Genomic DNA, 17,315 nt, shown 5'->3' on the forward strand with positions numbered 1-17,315 from the left:
AGGACTTCTTTCGTTTGTTTCTTTTTTTTTTTGTTTGTGTAATTAGTGGCAACCCAGAAGAACAGGGGGCTCTGGGGGCCCAGCATTTCCATATGAAATGGCAGTCGATGGCGCTGTGCGCATGCGCAAAAGGTCAGACAGTCCGCAATTGAATTAAGAGTGTGCCCGGAGATAGAGAGCGAGAGAGAGAGAGGGAGAGAGAGACCATTCAGAGACAGGGTTCGGCAGGGGTCTGCCTGGCTGCCAGCATAGCCGCCTAATAAAGCGAAAGGTCAACGTGCTGATGTCGGCACATTAGTGTGGCCCAGAGACCAGGCCAACAAACAAAAAAACACTCGATATCCAAGCAAATAATGTCGTTAATAATACACTTTAATTGGGGGTACAGCTAAATGCTAAAGAAACCCGAAAGCAGCAGAGGAAAGGAGTTACTTGAAGACATCAAATATATTAAAAGATGATCCCATAAGTCCCGTAAGTATATATCAAAATATCTTTAATGTTTTCAGCTACCAGAAGTCGCAGATTCTTAATCTACTACCCACATAATTGCTTTAAAGTGCACACCATATTCTGCTCTATCCAGCATACCCTTTCCCCACTTCCCACAGCCAAGTGTCTGTGACAATTCCACGTAATATTTACCGTTTTGTGCGCTTAATTTATGGCCACAAATTTGTATCTGCGATCGGTTAAGCCATTGACAGCTGCATGCATTGTTTTTCGCCAATGCGGATTGCATTGTGCGACGTGCGACGGGCGACAAGCACTCGTTGGGAAGTATAGCAGGGAATCAAAGTCGTGCCTGCGGCCGTGTCATATGTTTTAACTATTTTTAGCCAGAAGATCAAAGCAATTGATCAACAAGAATGTCAGGCTAATGCAACATTGTCTTGACTTTAAATTAACAGCGGCGGAGGAGGAGGGGGGAAATGCAGATAGTAGATAGTGGAGAAAACCTTTGAGGGAAATGTGTTTACGATCCACACAGTTTCTCACATGTGGGAGCAGCTGTTTTTCGCACGTACCTTGCACGAAAATCCCCAGCAGAAGAACCAATTTGGTAGCTTCTTGTGAGCCCTTCACTCTAGTTGGACATTGCATTCGGCCAGTTTCGGTTCTAAGTAGAAAATTAGTAGTCCCCATGGACTTTATTTCAATACTGGATAAGTGCGGAAACTATGGAAAATTCCAGGTGGTGATCCTCTTACTCTATGGCTACACGAATATTCTCGGATCGCTGCACTATTTCTCGCAAACGCTAATCACCTTTACGCCCGAGCATTGGTTAGTGTCACAGTCAGAGTACAGTCGAAAAGGCAGCAAAGAAAGTGTATCCCAAATTCCCAACCTTTCCAAAGGTGTGCCCACGAAGATCTCATGGGTCTTGGTGTGGAGGAGCTACGCTCGGTGTACTCGAATATCTCGCAGCCATCCTGCACGCTCCTTGTGGATGTTATCAATGGAACGGGCATTGCTGCGGCGCATGGTGTCTGCACCGAGTGGATATTCATGCGGGAGAGTGGCTACGAGAGCATCACCACGGAGGTGACTAATCTTTGGATGTGGATGGATCATCCCTGCCTGCAAATCATCAGCTCCTCCCTCCCTTTCACTTTCAGCTGAATTGGGTATGTGACAAATCCCACCAGCCCGCTCTCGGCCAGTCCCTGTTCTTTCTGGGCTCTGTGGTGGGCACCATGACCTTTGGCTTCCTCTCCGATCACATCGGTCGCCTACCCTCCCTGCTGTTGGCCACCCTGTGCGGGGCGGCGGGTGACTTCATGACTTCCTTTGTCTACACCTTGCCCTGGTTTGCCGTCGCCAGATTCGTTTCGGGTCTCTCCACGGATACCATGTACTATCTGATGTACATCTTGGGTAAGTACGAGTAGATACATACATACATATATGTAGACATCGTTAGTCGGACTCCTCAATTTGTTGCCGCTCAAAGTTGAGATTTCGGGCAGACAAATTGCATCAAATTTTGTTGCATACTTCTAACTAAAAAGCAATGTTGCATACTTTTAGTTACAACATTTAATTAAATCATAGCATACTTTTGGGGCTGAACAAGAAAATGTACAAAAAAACCAGCGACCTTCTGCTGATTTCTGTTCGCCTGGTATTGAAATCTGAAAATTTCATTTTTCTGCCATTTGAGCAGTCGCAAGTTAAAAGTTGTTGTTGTACAACAACTCCCTTATGTTTTTGTTGTTATTGTTATTGTTGTTGTTGTCAATTGTTGTACAACAACAACTTTGAATTTGATGGCGCTCAAATGGCCGAAAAAGAAAATTGCAAATCTGGGATACCAGGCGAGCAGAAATCAGCAGAAGGTACCGCGGTTTTTTGTTTTTTCATCGTGTCAAAAGCTGGCTACTATGAAACTGAACGCGAAGTTCAGATGTGCGATCAGAAAAATTGCATCAAATTCTGTTGCATACTTTTAACTAAGAATCATAGCATACTTTTGGGGCTGACGAAGCAAAACATATAAAAAGTGTGTTGCATGCTTTTAGCTGCAACATATAATTACATCATAGCATACTTTTGGGGTTGATAAGGAAATACAATTGCAAAAATTGTGTTGCATTGTTTTAGTTACAACATATAATCAAATTCTGTTGCATACTTTTAACTTAGAATCATAGCATACTTTTGGGGCTGAAAAAGAAAATTTACAAAAAAACCAGCGACCTTCTGCTGATTTCTGTTCGCCTGGTATTGAAATCTGAAAATTTCATTTTTCTGCCATTTGAGCAGTCGCAAGTTAAAAGTTGTTGTTGTTATTGTTATTGTTGTCAATTGTTGTACAACAACAACTTTGAATTTGATGGCGCTCAAATGACCGAAAAAGACAATTTCAAATCTGGGCTACCAGGCGAACAGAAATCAGCAGAGGGGCCCTGTGATTTTATGTTTTTTCATCGTGTCAAAAGCTGGCTACTATGAAACTGAGCGCGAAGTTCAAATGTGCTAAATATGTGTAATTAGTTTTAATGTTATTTAAATCTACTTAACTCCGTTATTTCAAGTCCGATCAGGACGTGGTACGTCTCCTCGTGATCAGATAAAAATCGCCGATTTTTTCGAGTCCTTATAAAAAACCACGGAATCAGGATATTTTTCCCAGTTACAAATACTTACCTTTCTCCGCCATTTCTTGACTTTCTTCCGCCTTCTCGTGATCGGGAGAATATTCGTGATTTAATGAGTTTTTTCAAGGACCAAGGATCAAGGACCAAAGATCCCCAGCTATGCATACTTACCTTTTCCTTACTTTTTGTAATTGTATTTTATTGTATTTTATTTACTCAACTAACCCTATGACAATTACATTTCATTCCTGATTTATAAAGACTCCATGGTAGCACGTGTAATCCCACATGTCCCATCTATTCCATACCCTTCTAGTCTTTGAGTACCTGAGTCCCAAAAGTCGTACCTTCGGCCTGAACATCATTCTCGCTGTCTTCTACTGCTTCGGACTGATGACCTCGCCCTGGGCCGCCATCTGGATTGGCAACTGGCGTCGCTACCTCTGGCTGGCCTCGTTGCCCGCTCTGGGAGTCCTCGGATATCCTCTGCTCATCTGCGAGAGCGCCCAGTGGCTGCTCACCAAAAAGAAATACGACGAGGCGGTGGCCTGCCTCAAGCGAGTGGCCAAATTCAATGGCAGACAGGTGGATGACTCCGTCTTCGATGAGTTCGTGAAGCACTACCGCGAGAAGACAAGCGAGGAGGAGAAGGTGAACAGCCGGGAGGACACCTTTCTGGGCATGTTCAGGACACCCCGCCTTCGTCGGTTCACACTGACGTTGCTGCTGAAGTCGTGAGTATTTGGATCACGGTATTTGGATCCCCAAGAAACACTCAGAATATATCATTTGTAGGGTCATAATTACGCTCTCCTGCGATGTGATCAACCGAAACATGGAGGGTATGGGCACGTCTCCCTTCAAGCTGTTCTCCGTCACATCGATTGCTTATCTGCCCGCCGGCGTGGCGATCCTCCTGCTGCAGAACAAAATCGGACGCAAGGGCATGGCCTGTGCTGCGCTCTTTGGCGCTGGCATCATCACCACGACGACGGGCTTCCTCATAGCCCACCTCGATCCGCAGGAACATGCTGTTCTGCTGGCCATCATGGTGGCCCTAGGTCGCTTCGGGGCCACCGTTTCCTACGATGCGGAGATCCAGTACGCGGCAGAGATCATCCCCACGAGCGTGCGAGGCAGAGCCCTCTCCAATATCCATGTGGCGGGCCTGGCCTCCAGCTCCCTGGCCTTCTACGTGATCTACCTGTCCCAGTACTACAAGCCGCTGCCATCGATCTTCATCAGTTGCCTGATGTTCTTTGGCGCTGCCCTATGCCTCACGTTGCCAGAGACCTTGGATAAGTATGTCCATGAATATCTTTCGATATGTCGGGCATTTATTCCCTGCTGAATTTCAGGAAACTTCCAGAGAATCTAGCAGATGGCGAGAGCTTCGCCTTGAACGAGAGTTTCTTGTACTTTCCCTGCTTTCACAGACGACAAAAACGCGAACAAAATGCCTAAAATATATCACAGAACGATGACTTGTTGCTTTTTAATATTTATAATAGAGAATAAAGTGGCAGGGGAGCTATCTGGGAGTACGAGTATTATTATAATCCGATAACCGCTGATTGCATTCATGATTACACTCATTTTTCACAGCCAAAAGTTGCAAAAAGTTTTTCCATAGGCAATCTACAATGAATCGCTGCTGCCTACTGTGACGTCACATATGAAACTGTCCCCATAATAATAATAATACAACGGTAGTGTGGGGTAGGGTAGGGTAGGGTAGGGTGTGGGGGCTAGTCAACAAATTGCATCGCATGCCACAAATCGGCGAACCTAAAAATCTATATTTATCTCCTCGTTCCAGCGAACAGCATCGTGTCAACATCTTCCTGATTTATATTTTTGGCTACCCCTTAATTGAGTGGGTTATATATGCAATAAGATACAAGTGGATTGGCATTGTTTCTCTTTATTTATACAGATAACTTAGCGTCAGTTTCGTTCTGAGATTTGTCATCGAGTAGTCCATGAATTCAAAACACTTGAAGGGAGCTAGAACTAAATTTGTGGGCTGGAAACCCACTTCGATTTGTAGTATTTGATCGCTTTAATCACACAAACCAGGTGCAAAACTGAGAGCAGAGCAATGGAGAAATATCAAGAAAATATTATAATTTAGACGTCCACCTACCTGGTATAAATATGGTAAACAACAGCATGACTGGCATAAAATTGCTCAGAATTATTCCCAGCAAGAACGCTACTCTGTTGTCCTGCAGAAACAATAAACAACAAAAACTACTTAAAGAATAATCTTTGACGCAAGCAACCAATTACTCACGATCAATATTCCAAGCAAAGTCAATAGCCCGCTCAGAGTGTGTAGTATGGATGTTAATAGCAGAACAATAACCAAGATGCCACACCAGGTACTGAAGTTCGCCTCACGGACTAGAGCATAAATAGAAAATATCAGGCCAAAGAAAATGTTCCATGTTCCGAAAAAAATGGAAATTAATTTAAGATCTTCACAATCTTCACAACACATTTTGATTAATTTTTGAAAATTCTGTCTGTCTGTTTGTATTTATTTATAAAAGTTTGCTATGATCAATGGAGTTTTCTTTTTTGATATTTTTTTGGAATTCTTTGATTGTTTTTTATTTATACAGATAATTTCATTGGGAATTTTGACTTTAAAGACAAAGATTTTATACCAAGTATATTCCACGTTCTATTCCCAGTTCGACTTGTAGTATCTGATTGCATTCACCAGGCAAAAGCAGAGCAATGGAGCAAAGGAGAAACAGTATATAGTAATATCGGAGAACCTACCTGGTATAATTATGGTGAGGAACGTGGCAAGGGGCATGATATTGCTCAGAATTAATCCCACCAGGAAAATAATTTTCTTGTCCTGCAGAAACGATAAACCAAGTTACAAACGATAATCTCCGACTGCATCGAGGGACTCACCATCCATAAGCCAGTCAGTATCAACGCTCCGCTCAGAATGTGTATAATGGCAGTAATTAACACAGCCATAAGGAAATAATATTTACCGTCGAAATGTCGCCCCATCGGGCGTTTATGTTCCTCCATATAGACTGCTGAACAAATGGCAATTAATATGCCGCAAAAAATGTTCCATACTCCGAAAAAAAAGGAAACAGATTTCCAATTTGTAAAACTTTCACAAGCTTCACAACACATTTTGGTAAATTTTGGTGAAATTCTATCTGTATTTATTTCTAAAATTTTCTATCATCAATGAGAGATTTATCGAATGGTATTTTTTTTTTATTTATACAAGTAATTTAAGGGGGAAACGCAAACAAATTTTGACTTTTAAGACAAAGATTTTATATCAAGTATTTCATTCTATGTTCTATTCCCAGTTCCACCTGTAATATCTGATTGCTTTCAACAGGCAAATGATGTGCACAACTGAAAGCAGAGCAATGGAGCAAAGGAGAAACAGTATATGGTAATATCGGAGAACCTACCTGGTATAATTATGGTGAAGAACGTCGCAAGGGGCATGATATTACTCAGAATTAGCCCCACCAGGAAATACAATTTCTTGTCCTGCAGAAACGATAAACCAAGTTACAAACGATAATCTCCGACTGCAACGAGGGACTCACCATCCATAAGCCAGTCAGTATCAACGCCCCGCTCAGAATGTGTATAATGGCAGTAAATAACACAACCCAAAGGAAAATACGTTTAGCGTTGATATGTCCCCCCTCCTGTATCGGAGATTCAGATCTAACATTATCGATTGTTGAATAAATGAAAATTAATATGCCGCAAATAATGTTCCATGCTCCAAAAAAAAAGGAAACAAATTTCCAATTTTCACAACTTTCACAACTTTCACAACACATTTTGGCAAATTTTGGTAAATTCTATCTGTGTTTATTTCTAAAATTTTCTATGATTAATGAGAGATTTATCGAAGGCTATTGTTCTTTATTTTGTACTGATAATTTAGGGGGCCTCGCAAACGAATTTTGAAATTTAATAAATAGTTTTAATGTCAAGTGTTCCATGAAACTATTCCCAGTTCGATTTGTAGTATCTGAGCGCTCCAAGCATCAAAATGATTTGTATAACTGAAAGCACAGAAAAGAAGCAACAAAAACATATCAAAATAAATGGGCGTCCACCTACTTGGTATAATGATGGTGAACAGCAGCGCAAAGGGCAAGAAATTGCCCAAAACTATTCCCACAAAGAACATTTTGCTGTTCTCCTGCAGAAACGATAAACGATAAAAATAATAAGGGGTAATAATATCCATCCGACTGCAACTCACCCATTTCATGCCAAGCAGTATCAAAACCCCGCTCAGAATGTGTATTATTGAAGTAATAAACAGAACGCAACAATACAAAAACCAGGCATAATCAGGATCGTAGACCCGGAGTCCCTGCGTCGACTTGCGTTTGCTTATGCAGACCAGGGAAAGAAGTAAGCAGCATGGCCCCAGGAGCAAGTTCCATGCGCCGAGAAATATGGAAACAAATCTATCATCCTTACACATTTTGGTAATTTCTAAAAACTGTACAAAAAAATTAGAATAGAAATTTAATCTGTCTGACTGTTTTACTTATTTAAAAAAATTTGCTACGATCGATGAGAGACTTCTATATTGGGGGGCATCCACTATTCGATACACTCTCTGGCAATAGCAGTGCCACATGCTTTTGTGCTATTTTGTTCGCCTGCATCTGAATCCCAATCGAGACGAGAGCCTCTCAAATCCAACTCTACTTTCGTTCCGTGCGGTTGACATTGCAATTTCGCGGCACACTACACCCAGAATTAGCGACAAGCCAGCGGTCACTGACTGAGCTTGTTCCATTAATATTCTACTTGTATACATATGTACAGATTCAGGTGCAGACTGCAGAAGGAAAGTCTGTTTCTTATCGCAAAATATTGAGACATTTTTCGACGCCTTGTTGAGACCTGTGCGCGGAGATTATAGCGCTGCCTGCCAGTCAAAAGCTGCGCCTCGTATGCGTAAGTTCGCTTTAACTGGGAAAAGAGTGTACTAGTTGATTAGTGGAGAGTGTGATACGTTGTCCAACAAGAAAGAAGAAATGGAAAATAAGCTGTTGATTATTGAAATTGGATTCAGTATCGTTGATTGATTTCAAGTGCATATATCTAGATTATTTTGACATGTTACGGGCCAAAAATACTATAGTTTTGTGATATATAAAATGGAGTTACGTATCTGCTATAACGAGCTAAAAAAAATATCCATAAAAATAGCATACAAAAAAGTGTTCTCTCTGTGAAAACAATTTCTCCCCCCCAGCAAATTGTAAATTTTACTGAGCCGGAGAGCCGCCAGCATCTGTTTTTCATTTCTCTGGTGAAATGTTTCAGCTGTCAAACATAATTTATCCAAATTGTTTCTGAGCTGAATCTGAATCCAAGGGGGAACGACAGAGCAGCTGCGCTCAGTCGCTTTTCTCAGCTCAGCTCAGCTCAGCTACTAATTGGCTTTAGTAATTAAAAAACGCGCAAAATATGGGCAGAGATTCAGCCCATTTCTTTCCATTTCATCGCAGCGTGAGGGCGTGAAGTGAATGCAAGTGGTGCGAGTGCGGATCAACACAATGCTGGAGGTCGACAAAATACTGGAGAAATGCGGCGACTGCAATCGGCTGCAGCTGCTGATGCTGCTGCTCTTCTGTTTGATCAATATGCTGTCTGCCCTGCACTACTACTCCCAGACGATCATCAGTTTCGTGCCCAAATACTGGTAACCAAAATCCCCAACCGTCTTGCGTGGCGTATACTTGATATTAATCATACGCTTAGGTGTGCAGATGGTCTGCCAGATGCAGGAGGAGGAGGCCAGCAGCCACCCAGTGAATCAAGCTGCCATTCTTTGGCACAGAATGCATCTGCAAGTACCTGCCACAACTATGACTACGAGCTCTTCATGGGCTACGAGAGCTTCACTTCGGACATGAACTGGATCTGTGCGGACGCCTGGAAGCTGACGCTCGGCCAGTCGATGTTCTTTGTGGGTTCCGTGGTGGGCACCCTGGTGTTGGGCTTCCTCGCGGATGTGGTGGGGCGTCTGCCCATTCTCGTGGTGGCCAATATGATTGCAATGGTCGGCAATCTGCTCACCATTTGGGGCACTAACCTCACGCTCTTTTGTGTGTTTCGTTTGGTCTCTGGCTTTGCCACGGACAGTAACTTTGTCATGATGTATATATTGGGTGAGTGCTGACGGATCTCTTGTCCATATAGTCCCCTGCTAAGGGTATCGATGTCTCTCTGTTCTTTCAGTTATGGAATACATGCGTCCCTCCTTGCGCACAGTGGGCCTCAGCCTGTGCATTGGTTTCTTCTATTGCCTGGGCTCCATGGCCGCTCCCTGGATTGCTGTCCTGATGCGCAGCTGGCAGGGTTTTCTCTTGGCCACCTCGCTGCCCTTCCTGCTGGTGCCTTTCTTCTATCTCATCGTACCCGAGAGCGTCCAGTGGCTGATCTCCAAGCAGAAGTACGACCGGGCGGTGGTCTGCCTCAAGCGCGTGGCCAAGATCAATGGCCGGCAGGTGGAGGAGAGCAGCTACCAGGAGTTCATCGACGAGTGTAAGTTCAGTCAGCAGCACACCAAAGCCAGGCCCAATCTGCTGGATCTCTTCAAGACCCCACGTCTGCGCCGGAACACGCTCATTCTCTTCTTCAAATCGTGAGTAGCTGCAGGCTATAGCTGCCCATATCTATGTCTGATTACTGTTTGGATTCTCCATTTAGCATGGTCATTACCCTCTGCTACGATGCCGTCTCGCGGAACGTTCAAGGCCTTGGCATTTCGCCATTTCTGATGTTCTCGCTGAGCGCCACAACAATTCTGCCCGCCTGCCTGCTGATCATCGCCCTGCAAGATCGCATCGGCCGCAAGGCCATGGCCTCCATATCGCTGCTGCTGAGCGGCATATTCATCTCGGTGACGGGTGGCATACTCTTTGCTGCCCCTGCCACCGATAAGAGTAAGTCGTCCAAGGCAGTCCAAATTATATTCTGAATTTATTCCTTAAGTTTCCTTTTTTTTTGGTTTTTACAGCCACAACTCTGCTCGTCAGCCTCTCTGTTGTGGGTCGCTTTGGTGTGACGGTGGCCTACAATTCGGGCGCTCAGTATGCCACCGAATTGATTCCCACCTGTGTGCGGGGTCAGGGCGTGGCTGCGGTGCATGTGGCAGGCTATGCCTTCACCTTCTTCAGCGCTTTTATACTCTACACGCGCAGCATCTTCTACCCCATGCCGGAGATCATTCTGGGCCTGATCTCTCTGCTCGGCGCCTGTCTGTGTCTGCTGCTCCCAGAGACGCTGCACCGGACGCTGCCCACATCCCTGGAGGATGGCGAGAACTTTGGCAAAAACGATCGCTGGTTCTCCTTCAGCTTCACGGAGCAACGAACGCAATCGGCCACCACTTTGGCCTCGGGACACCACAGCACCAAGCACCATTTCGAACTCCACAGATTCGGCGGTTTACTTTTGATTAGTTTTTAAGCTGGGATGCAAGCAATTGCAATTGATCTTCAATGTAGTCGTAGACCCTCTTTAGCAGATGTCACTGTTTAAGTCAAGGTATTATATACCACTCAATCGAATAAACATAACGATAGACACACACACATTATCGTTGGAATATATGTTGTAGGTCTATCAGTGTTTCTGGTATGCGAAACATCTGCTATTCCATAATCTAGATTATGGAATCTCAGAAAAGACTTCAGGATTGCTTGGCTGGTGATTCGTGTGTCCATTGTTTGGACAGCTCAGGCACATGCCTTGCCCCTCCTGTTTCTATTTGCCCAGCGGCTCGGGTTTCGGTAGTTTAGTGCCCATAAAACAAAACACCTTTAAAGATACGAACTACTTTTTATGGTTTATGGTCTGCAGAAGCACTCGACTCGTCACACACAAAAAACTCTCCAGTCGGCACACACGGAACGTCGTCTGCGGGAAATCTCAAACACTTTCTTTCGCATCATCGCAGCCGTGGCCGCAGAGATAAAGTCACCTGCGATTATTTGCAGTGTGTATAGCCCCCCGCGATATATATTTTAGCTGCTTAGATCGCCTGTGGGGGCATCAGTCGTTGGCCAGCGATCGCCGCTGCAGCTACTCTATCACACAATGGATGTCGAACGTGTCCTGGAGAAGTGTGGAAACTTTGGCCGCTATCAGATCTTGCTGCTAGGACTCTATGGATATACGAATATAGTGTCTTCGCTGCATTACTTTTCACAGACAATCATCAGTTTTACGCCCGCTCACAGGTAGGTTCCGCCACCCTGCCATTATAGGTAGGTCCTGTAGCATCATTTCCCTCTCTTTCCAGATGCTCTCTGCCCGTTGAAGACTTCAACGAGAATGCCACCTCCCTGGTAGATTCCTGCAGCTACATCCACTGGGACACTGATCCTTCCGCGCACCGGGAGTCCAAGTGCCAGTCGTGGCATTTCGACAGAGAAAGCGGCTACGAGAGCATCACCACAGAGGTTCGATATCCCCAAAAGTATAAAACAGAAAACAGTTTCTGCCAGCTCCCCTCGCTAACACTCGCCTCCACAATTGTGTGTCCACAGCTCGAGTGGGTCTGCGATGATGCCTACCAGCTGGCCGTGGGTCAGTCCTTCTTCTTTGTGGGCTCCGTGCTGGGCACAATCTTCTTTGGCTATCTGGCGGATCGCATAGGACGTCTGCCCGCCTGTGTGATAACCACGCTGACGGGTGCTCTGGGCGACTTTCTCACCTCCTTTGTGTCGTCTTTGCCGTGGTTTTGCGCCACTCGTTTCGTGTCTGGCCTCTCCACAGATACCCAATACGTACTGATGTATATTTTGGGTGAGTATTTGGGGCACGACTCGTCCCGGAATCCATCCCTAAAGGATCCTCCGCCTTTCAGTCTTCGAGTACCTCAGTCCTAAGCATCGCACCTTTGGCCTGAACATCATCCTCGCTGTCTTCTACTGCTTCGGCCTGATGGTCTCCCCCTGGATGGCCATTTGGTTGGGCGACTGGCGTTCGTACCTCTGGGCTGCTTCCCTGCCCGCCTTGGGTGTGCTCGTGTATCCCTTTTGTCTCTTTGAGAGCGTCGAGTGGCTGCTGACGAAACACAAATTCGATCGCGCTGTCCAGTGCCTGAAACGCATTGCAAAAATCAATGGCCGGCAAGTGGAGGACTCCGTGTTCGATGAGTTTGTCAAGCACTACAGGGAGAAGAAGAACCGAGTGGAGACGACATCCTCGGACACGTTTATGGGCATGCTAAGGACGCCTCGTTTGAGGAAGTTCACCATTATCCTGTTCCTTAAATCGTGAGTGGATCGATCTCTACTCTCCTGGAAGTTAACTCTTTTCTCTCCTCAGAATGATCATCACGGTGGCCTTTGACATCCTCAGTCGCAATGTGGAGGGTGTTGGCACCTCCCCCTTCCTGCTCTTCTCCTACACGGGCTTCTGCTACCTGCCCGCTGGCCTCACCATCATCGTCTTCCAGAACATCATCGGACGCAAGGGCATGGCCTGTGCCTCGCTCTTTGTGGGCGCCATCATCACAGCCGTCACGGGCTACCTGGTGGCCACACTCGATCCCTCGGAGTATGCCCTGATCTTGGCCTTCATGGTGGGTCTCGGAAGATATGGCGCTGTCGTGGCCTACGATGCCGAGGCGCAGTATGCGGCGGAGATCATACCCACGAGTGTCCGGGGTCGGGGCGTGGCCAACATCCACGTGGTGGGCTATGCCTTTGGCTTCTTCAGCTCGTATATCATATTCCTGGGCACCATTTTCAAGCCGCTGCCCTCGCTGTTCATCAGTGTGCTGCTTTTTATTGGGGCTGCCCTGTGCCTGACGCTGCCAGAGACTCTACACAAGTGAGTTTTCCCACTCAAGGATCTTCTTTCTGCAGTTTTGATATCTCTCTTTTCCTGTAGAGCCCTGCCACAAACACTCCAGGAGGGTGAAATCTTTGCCAAGGATGAGAAATGGTATTTCTTTCCCTGCTTTCAACGAAGAGAAAGCCGCAGCATCAAAACCGCATCTCAGTTGGAGGCTGCCAACGTCACAACCAAATAGTTTTAATAAATATCTGAATAAATTAAATACATAAAAGAATTAATTGCCTTGCAGTTGAAAGCATTCAAGGGGCACCCACAGAAAACCCACAGATCTGGTTGATCTTTTTGGTGGAAAACTACAGACAAAATGCACTTTCTGTATGCGTTTTTTGCTGCCATAAAATATAATCCCACAGCCCAGACAGACATCAGCTAGGCAGTAGGCAATAGTCTGCCTGTAAAACAATTATCGCCACCCTTAAGATAGAAGAGATCTTGGGGCGGCGTCTGTCCTGGGGGTTAGATTTCAGACGTGTATCACGCCCCTGGTTCCGGAACTTTTACTGCCTCTCTCTACAGATAAATGAACTCTGTTTGGATATTCGAGAGGCTTCGGTTGGTTTGGCGCCCGTCTCTCTGCCGCTTTGTAATCTATACTATATATAATCTATATCTCTGGATCTCTATATCCAATAAAAATGCCAGGCGACAAACAAAAGAATTCTGGCCTAATCCTCAAAGACAACAAATGACGCTGAGGCGTGACTTACAGCATGGCACCGGGCGGCACTGAGGCACTCAGCCACTCAGCCACAAAGCCACTGAGCGGCTAAATCTATTATAAATCTAAGACAGCGTCAACAACAACCGAGATTTGCGAGAAAGTTGAGAGGCAGTTCGGGAGGGCAGTTGGCCAAGTTAAATGCCTGATAAGAGGGGGCTATCACACGACACAAAAGACGCATTTCGCCAGCCGCCCCCAAAAAAAACACAGAGTCAAGGCCGAGAGCTATGTGAATGAATGAATCAATTAATGAATGAATGGTTGTAATATTACATTAAATATATTCTCAATTAATCACTAGATACCTCCATAGATCCCTTAGTTTCCTTGCTCCTTTCGTTTGTGGGTGTGTTCGTTCACCTTTTGTAGCTGTGGAATGTTGAATCGCGAGTCTCTAAATCTCTTGGTAAACATCACACACCCCAAACAGCTTGAGCAGCAGTAGGAACAGCTAACAGCCAACAGATAGGCAGCAATCTCTAGTAGCTGTTACTAATTACACATCCTAATCAGAAGCGTATGCTTTATACTAAGTATAAAAGGCTCTGGTCGGCAGAAGCCAAGCGTCAAAGTACTGCTCGCCTCGAGACAGAATGTAGTTGCCTCACCACAGACAGACTCAGCTGCATTCGAATTCTCAGCATCTCCCTCAGAACATCTTAAAGTGTTTTGTGTTTTATTCAAAGTGAAGTTTTATTCAAGCAAAGTGAAGAATGGATTTCGATCGTGTGCTTGAAAAGTGCGGGAACTTTGGTAGATTCCAACTGGTGCTACTCATCCTCTATGGCTATACGAATATTCTCAGTTCCCTGCATTATTTCTCGCAAACTCTTATTACTTTTACGCCAGATCATTGGTAAGCATCCCTAGGGAAATACACTCTGTTGAGTAGATCTCCTTTAATCGCTGCTCTACTCGTCTTGTCTTCAGGTGCTCCCATGATGATCTGATGGGCCTCAGTGCCGAGGATCTACGCTCTGTCTACTCCAATGTCTCCCATTCTTCGTGCACTCTCCTGCAGGGAGTGGTCAATGGCACTGGCATACCCTCAGAGTCCGCGGAGCTCTGCAAGGACTGGATCTTTGAGCGGGAAAGTGGCTACGAGAGTCTCACCACGGAATTGAAGTGGGTCTGCGACAAGTCCCACCAGCCGGCAGTGGGTCAATCCTTCTTCTTTCTGGGCTCTGTTGTGGGCACCATTACCTTTGGCTTCCTCTCGGATCACATTGGACGCCTGCCAGCCATGCTGATGGCTGCTCTTTCTGGTGCCACGGGGGACTTTATGACCTCCTTCGTGCACACCCTGCCCTGGTTTGCCTTCTCTAGGTTCGTGTCTGGCTTGTCCACGGACACCATGTACTATCTGATGTACATTTTGGGTAAGATAAGAGACAGATCATTAGCCATCCACAGACTTATCTCTTTCCTCCCTCAGTCTTCGAGTACTTGAGCCCCAAGCGCCGTACCTTCGGCCTGAACATCATCCTCGCTGTCTTCTACTGCTTCGGACTGATGACCTCGCCCTGGGCCGCCATCTGGATTGGCAACTGGCGTCGCTACCTCTGGCTGGCCTCGTTGCCCGCTCTGGGAGTCCTCGGATATCCTCTGCTCATCTGCGAGAGCGCCCAGTGGCTGCTCACCAAAAAGAAATACGACGAGGCGGTGGCCTGCCTCAAGCGAGTGGCCAAATTCAATGGCAGACAGGTGGAGGACTCCGTCTTCGATGAGTTCGTGAAGCACTACCGCGAGAAGATGAACCAGCAGACGCAAGTGAACAAACAGAGGGACACCTTCCTGGGCATGTTCAGGACTCCGCGTCTCCGTCGGTTCACGCTGACGTTGCTGCTGAAGTCGTGAGTGATTCGAGGAGATTTGCAGAGGCCAAGTACTCACCATATGCCTTGGCTCTCCCTTAGTGTCATCATTACCCTCTCGTACGATGTGATCAACCGCAATATGGAGGGTCTGGGCACGTCCCCCTTTAAGCTGTTCTCCCTCACATCCAGCGTGTACCTGCCCGCGGGCTTTACCATTCTCCTGCTGCAGAACCGAATCGGTCGCAAGGGCATGGCCTGTGGGGCGCTCTTTGTGGGTGGCATCATCACTGCAGTCACCGGCTTCCTCATTGCCTTTCTCGATCCCAAAGAGAATGCCATCCTGCTGGCCTGCATGGTGGCCCTGGGACGCTTTGGCAGCACCGTTTCCTACGACGCGGAGATCCAGTACGCGGCAGAGATCATCCCCACCAGCGTGCGCGGACAGGCAGTGTCCAATATCCATGTGGTGGGCCTGGCCTCCAGCTCCCTGGCCTTCTACGTGATCTACCTGGCGCAGTACTACAAGCCGCTGCCATCGATCTTCATCAGTGTCCTGATGTTCTTTGGCGCCGCTTTATGCCTGTCTCTGCCCGAAACGCTGCACAAGTAAGTCTGAGCCCTGGAGATCCTAGCAGAACTGCAGAATAATCCTCTGTTTCCCTTAGGAAACTCCCCGAAAGCCTGGCCGATGGCGAGGTATTCGCCATGAACGAGAGCTGCTTTTACTTCCCCTGCTTCTATAAGCGCCGCAATGGTCTCACAAAGCACGCGGATCCCAAGTCTGAGCCCTAGAGAGCACTCCTCAACTGAATGGAACTGATAACTGAAAACTGAAAACTGAATGATAAACGAATAACCTGATGAGGAGCCCAACATAGTGTTGGGTTTCGCCCGTAACTGAATGGTCTGATAGGTCGTATTGCTCATGTGAAGGATGCATAGTAATAGTAAACCATAACCGTTGTTTAGAATGCACTCCTATATCTAATATCTATCCCAAATATTCTACCCCACAAACAGAACTGCTAAATATCTATCGTCTACTATGTGTACTAATTTTCTTCACGTATATTATGTTAAATAAAACACTACTATACCCATAAAAACAGAAACATAAAGAATTAAATTCATTACAATCAAAACATAATTACTTGGGCTTATAGAAAGAGTTCCCCCAGAAATGGAAAATTTAATGGCATTCACTGACTCTGGTTCGAAGCCTTAGGCTTCTCAGTCGTTAAAAATATTTATACTCCTGCATAAAACATGTCTTTCAGCTTCTACACACAACCGAGTAAGAAGAAAGCATACATCTACGAATCATTAGTTATTAATTAAATACCAAATTAATATCCCTATGTCCTATGGTATCTTAAGACTAATAAAATACCAACTCTTAGAATAATTAAAAATATTATAAAAATATTCTGCTACCCAAAACCAAACTCTGGCTATAATTTGTTTTCTTTTAAATTATTTTTTGCATTGTATATTTTATACGATTTTTTATAGGCTTTGCTTTTGTTTCTCTATATAGTAGTACATATATAATTATTATCAGTTTTCTTTAGACGATACTTTTGTTTCATTTGTTGATTGAAGATCGAAATCAAATCGAAATAATAAAGTGAGAATAGTCAATAGTTATGGGAGGATGAAGGAGGAAAGGGGAGTCTTGTATAATTATGTACATATGAAAAACTCTTAATATTTAGGTATTCAAAAATTGTTTCATTGATTTTAAGTGATTTTTGTGCCGCTTAA

General features: G+C 45.4%; 4 protein-coding genes and 2 long non-coding RNA genes across 8 annotated transcripts; 4 read left to right on the forward strand and 2 right to left on the reverse strand.

The window, feature by feature from the left end:
* The first annotated feature begins 1,108 nt into the window (after positions 1–1,108).
* LOC111070204 (organic cation transporter-like protein) lies at positions 1,109–4,626 on the forward strand. Its single transcript, XM_022360600.2, has 6 exons — positions 1,109–1,287; positions 1,362–1,548; positions 1,623–1,881; positions 3,421–3,838; positions 3,900–4,406; positions 4,463–4,626. The coding sequence occupies exons 1-6, from the start codon at positions 1,145–1,147 to the stop codon at positions 4,566–4,568; spliced, it is 1,620 nt and encodes a 539-aa protein (XP_022216292.1). The 5' UTR covers positions 1,109–1,144; the 3' UTR covers positions 4,569–4,626.
* Positions 4,627–5,008: 382 nt separating this feature from the next.
* On the reverse strand, positions 5,009–5,674 carry LOC111070211. Its single transcript, XR_002607327.2, has 3 exons — positions 5,401–5,674; positions 5,251–5,332; positions 5,009–5,191 (listed from the first exon to the last, which is right to left on the reverse strand). It is a non-coding gene; the product is annotated as an uncharacterized LOC111070211 (long non-coding RNA).
* A 329-nt stretch (positions 5,675–6,003) lies between these two features.
* LOC111070212 lies at positions 6,004–7,653 on the reverse strand. The gene is made up of 5 exons (XR_002607329.2): positions 7,381–7,653; positions 7,236–7,317; positions 6,707–7,177; positions 6,566–6,647; positions 6,004–6,506 (listed from the first exon to the last, which is right to left on the reverse strand). It is a non-coding gene; the product is annotated as an uncharacterized LOC111070212 (long non-coding RNA).
* Positions 7,654–7,852: 199 nt separating this feature from the next.
* Positions 7,853–10,738, forward strand: LOC111070202 (organic cation transporter-like protein). 3 transcript variants are annotated; one of them, XM_022360597.2, is made up of 6 exons: positions 7,853–8,090; positions 8,648–8,841; positions 8,901–9,310; positions 9,381–9,786; positions 9,852–10,087; positions 10,162–10,738. In XM_022360597.2, exons 2-6 carry the CDS (start codon positions 8,666–8,668, stop codon positions 10,611–10,613), a joined length of 1,680 nt encoding a protein of 559 aa, XP_022216289.2. In that variant the 5' UTR covers positions 7,853–8,090; positions 8,648–8,665; the 3' UTR covers positions 10,614–10,738. The 3 variants fall into 3 exon arrangements, with proteins under 3 accessions (XP_022216289.2, XP_022216288.2, XP_022216290.2); XM_022360596.2 differs by lacking the exon at positions 7,853–8,090 and adding an exon at positions 8,130–8,584; XM_022360598.2 differs by lacking the exon at positions 7,853–8,090 and having other exon boundaries at positions 8,130–8,841.
* Positions 10,739–11,181: 443 nt separating this feature from the next.
* Positions 11,182–13,271, forward strand: LOC111070203 (organic cation transporter protein). Its single transcript, XM_022360599.2, has 6 exons — positions 11,182–11,386; positions 11,449–11,608; positions 11,696–11,954; positions 12,016–12,427; positions 12,480–12,986; positions 13,047–13,271. The coding sequence occupies exons 1-6, from the start codon at positions 11,244–11,246 to the stop codon at positions 13,186–13,188; spliced, it is 1,623 nt and encodes a 540-aa protein (XP_022216291.2). The 5' UTR covers positions 11,182–11,243; the 3' UTR covers positions 13,189–13,271.
* Positions 13,272–14,308: 1,037 nt separating this feature from the next.
* On the forward strand, positions 14,309–16,668 carry LOC111070006 (organic cation transporter-like protein). Its single transcript, XM_022360294.2, has 5 exons — positions 14,309–14,590; positions 14,665–15,113; positions 15,170–15,587; positions 15,651–16,157; positions 16,217–16,668. The coding sequence occupies exons 1-5, from the start codon at positions 14,448–14,450 to the stop codon at positions 16,341–16,343; spliced, it is 1,644 nt and encodes a 547-aa protein (XP_022215986.1). The 5' UTR covers positions 14,309–14,447; the 3' UTR covers positions 16,344–16,668.
* The last annotated feature ends 647 nt before the right edge of the window (positions 16,669–17,315 follow it).

This window comes from Drosophila obscura, unplaced genomic scaffold, assembly GCF_018151105.1.
Source record: "Drosophila obscura isolate BZ-5 IFL unplaced genomic scaffold, ASM1815110v1 contig_4, whole genome shotgun sequence".
NCBI classification, from domain to species: Eukaryota; Metazoa; Arthropoda; class Insecta; order Diptera; family Drosophilidae; genus Drosophila; species Drosophila obscura.

Bases quoted from the DNA above. Each gene is read 5' to 3' on its own strand.
- LOC111070202 (XM_022360597.2), top strand. From the start codon at position 8,666: ATGCAAGTGGTGCGAGTGCGGATCAACACAATGCTGGAGGTCGACAAA. The intron at 9,311-9,380 runs GTGAGTGCTGAC...CTGTTCTTTCAG, and splicing joins TGTCATGATGTATATATTGG to TTATGGAATACATGCGTCCC. The intron at 10,088-10,161 runs GTAAGTCGTCCA...TGGTTTTTACAG, and splicing joins TGCCCCTGCCACCGATAAGA to CCACAACTCTGCTCGTCAGC.
- LOC111070006 (XM_022360294.2), top strand. From the start codon at position 14,448: ATGGATTTCGATCGTGTGCTTGAAAAGTGCGGGAACTTTGGTAGATTC. The intron at 15,114-15,169 runs GTAAGATAAGAG...TTCCTCCCTCAG, and splicing joins CTATCTGATGTACATTTTGG to TCTTCGAGTACTTGAGCCCC. The intron at 16,158-16,216 runs GTAAGTCTGAGC...TGTTTCCCTTAG, and splicing joins CTGCCCGAAACGCTGCACAA to GAAACTCCCCGAAAGCCTGG.
- LOC111070204 (XM_022360600.2), top strand. From the start codon at position 1,145: ATGGACTTTATTTCAATACTGGATAAGTGCGGAAACTATGGAAAATTC. The intron at 1,288-1,361 runs GTTAGTGTCACA...ACCTTTCCAAAG, and splicing joins ACCTTTACGCCCGAGCATTG to GTGTGCCCACGAAGATCTCA. The intron at 4,407-4,462 runs GTATGTCCATGA...GCTGAATTTCAG, and splicing joins TTGCCAGAGACCTTGGATAA to GAAACTTCCAGAGAATCTAG.
- LOC111070203 (XM_022360599.2), top strand. From the start codon at position 11,244: ATGGATGTCGAACGTGTCCTGGAGAAGTGTGGAAACTTTGGCCGCTAT. The intron at 11,387-11,448 runs GTAGGTTCCGCC...CTCTCTTTCCAG, and splicing joins AGTTTTACGCCCGCTCACAG to ATGCTCTCTGCCCGTTGAAG. The intron at 11,609-11,695 runs GTTCGATATCCC...GTGTGTCCACAG, and splicing joins ACGAGAGCATCACCACAGAG to CTCGAGTGGGTCTGCGATGA.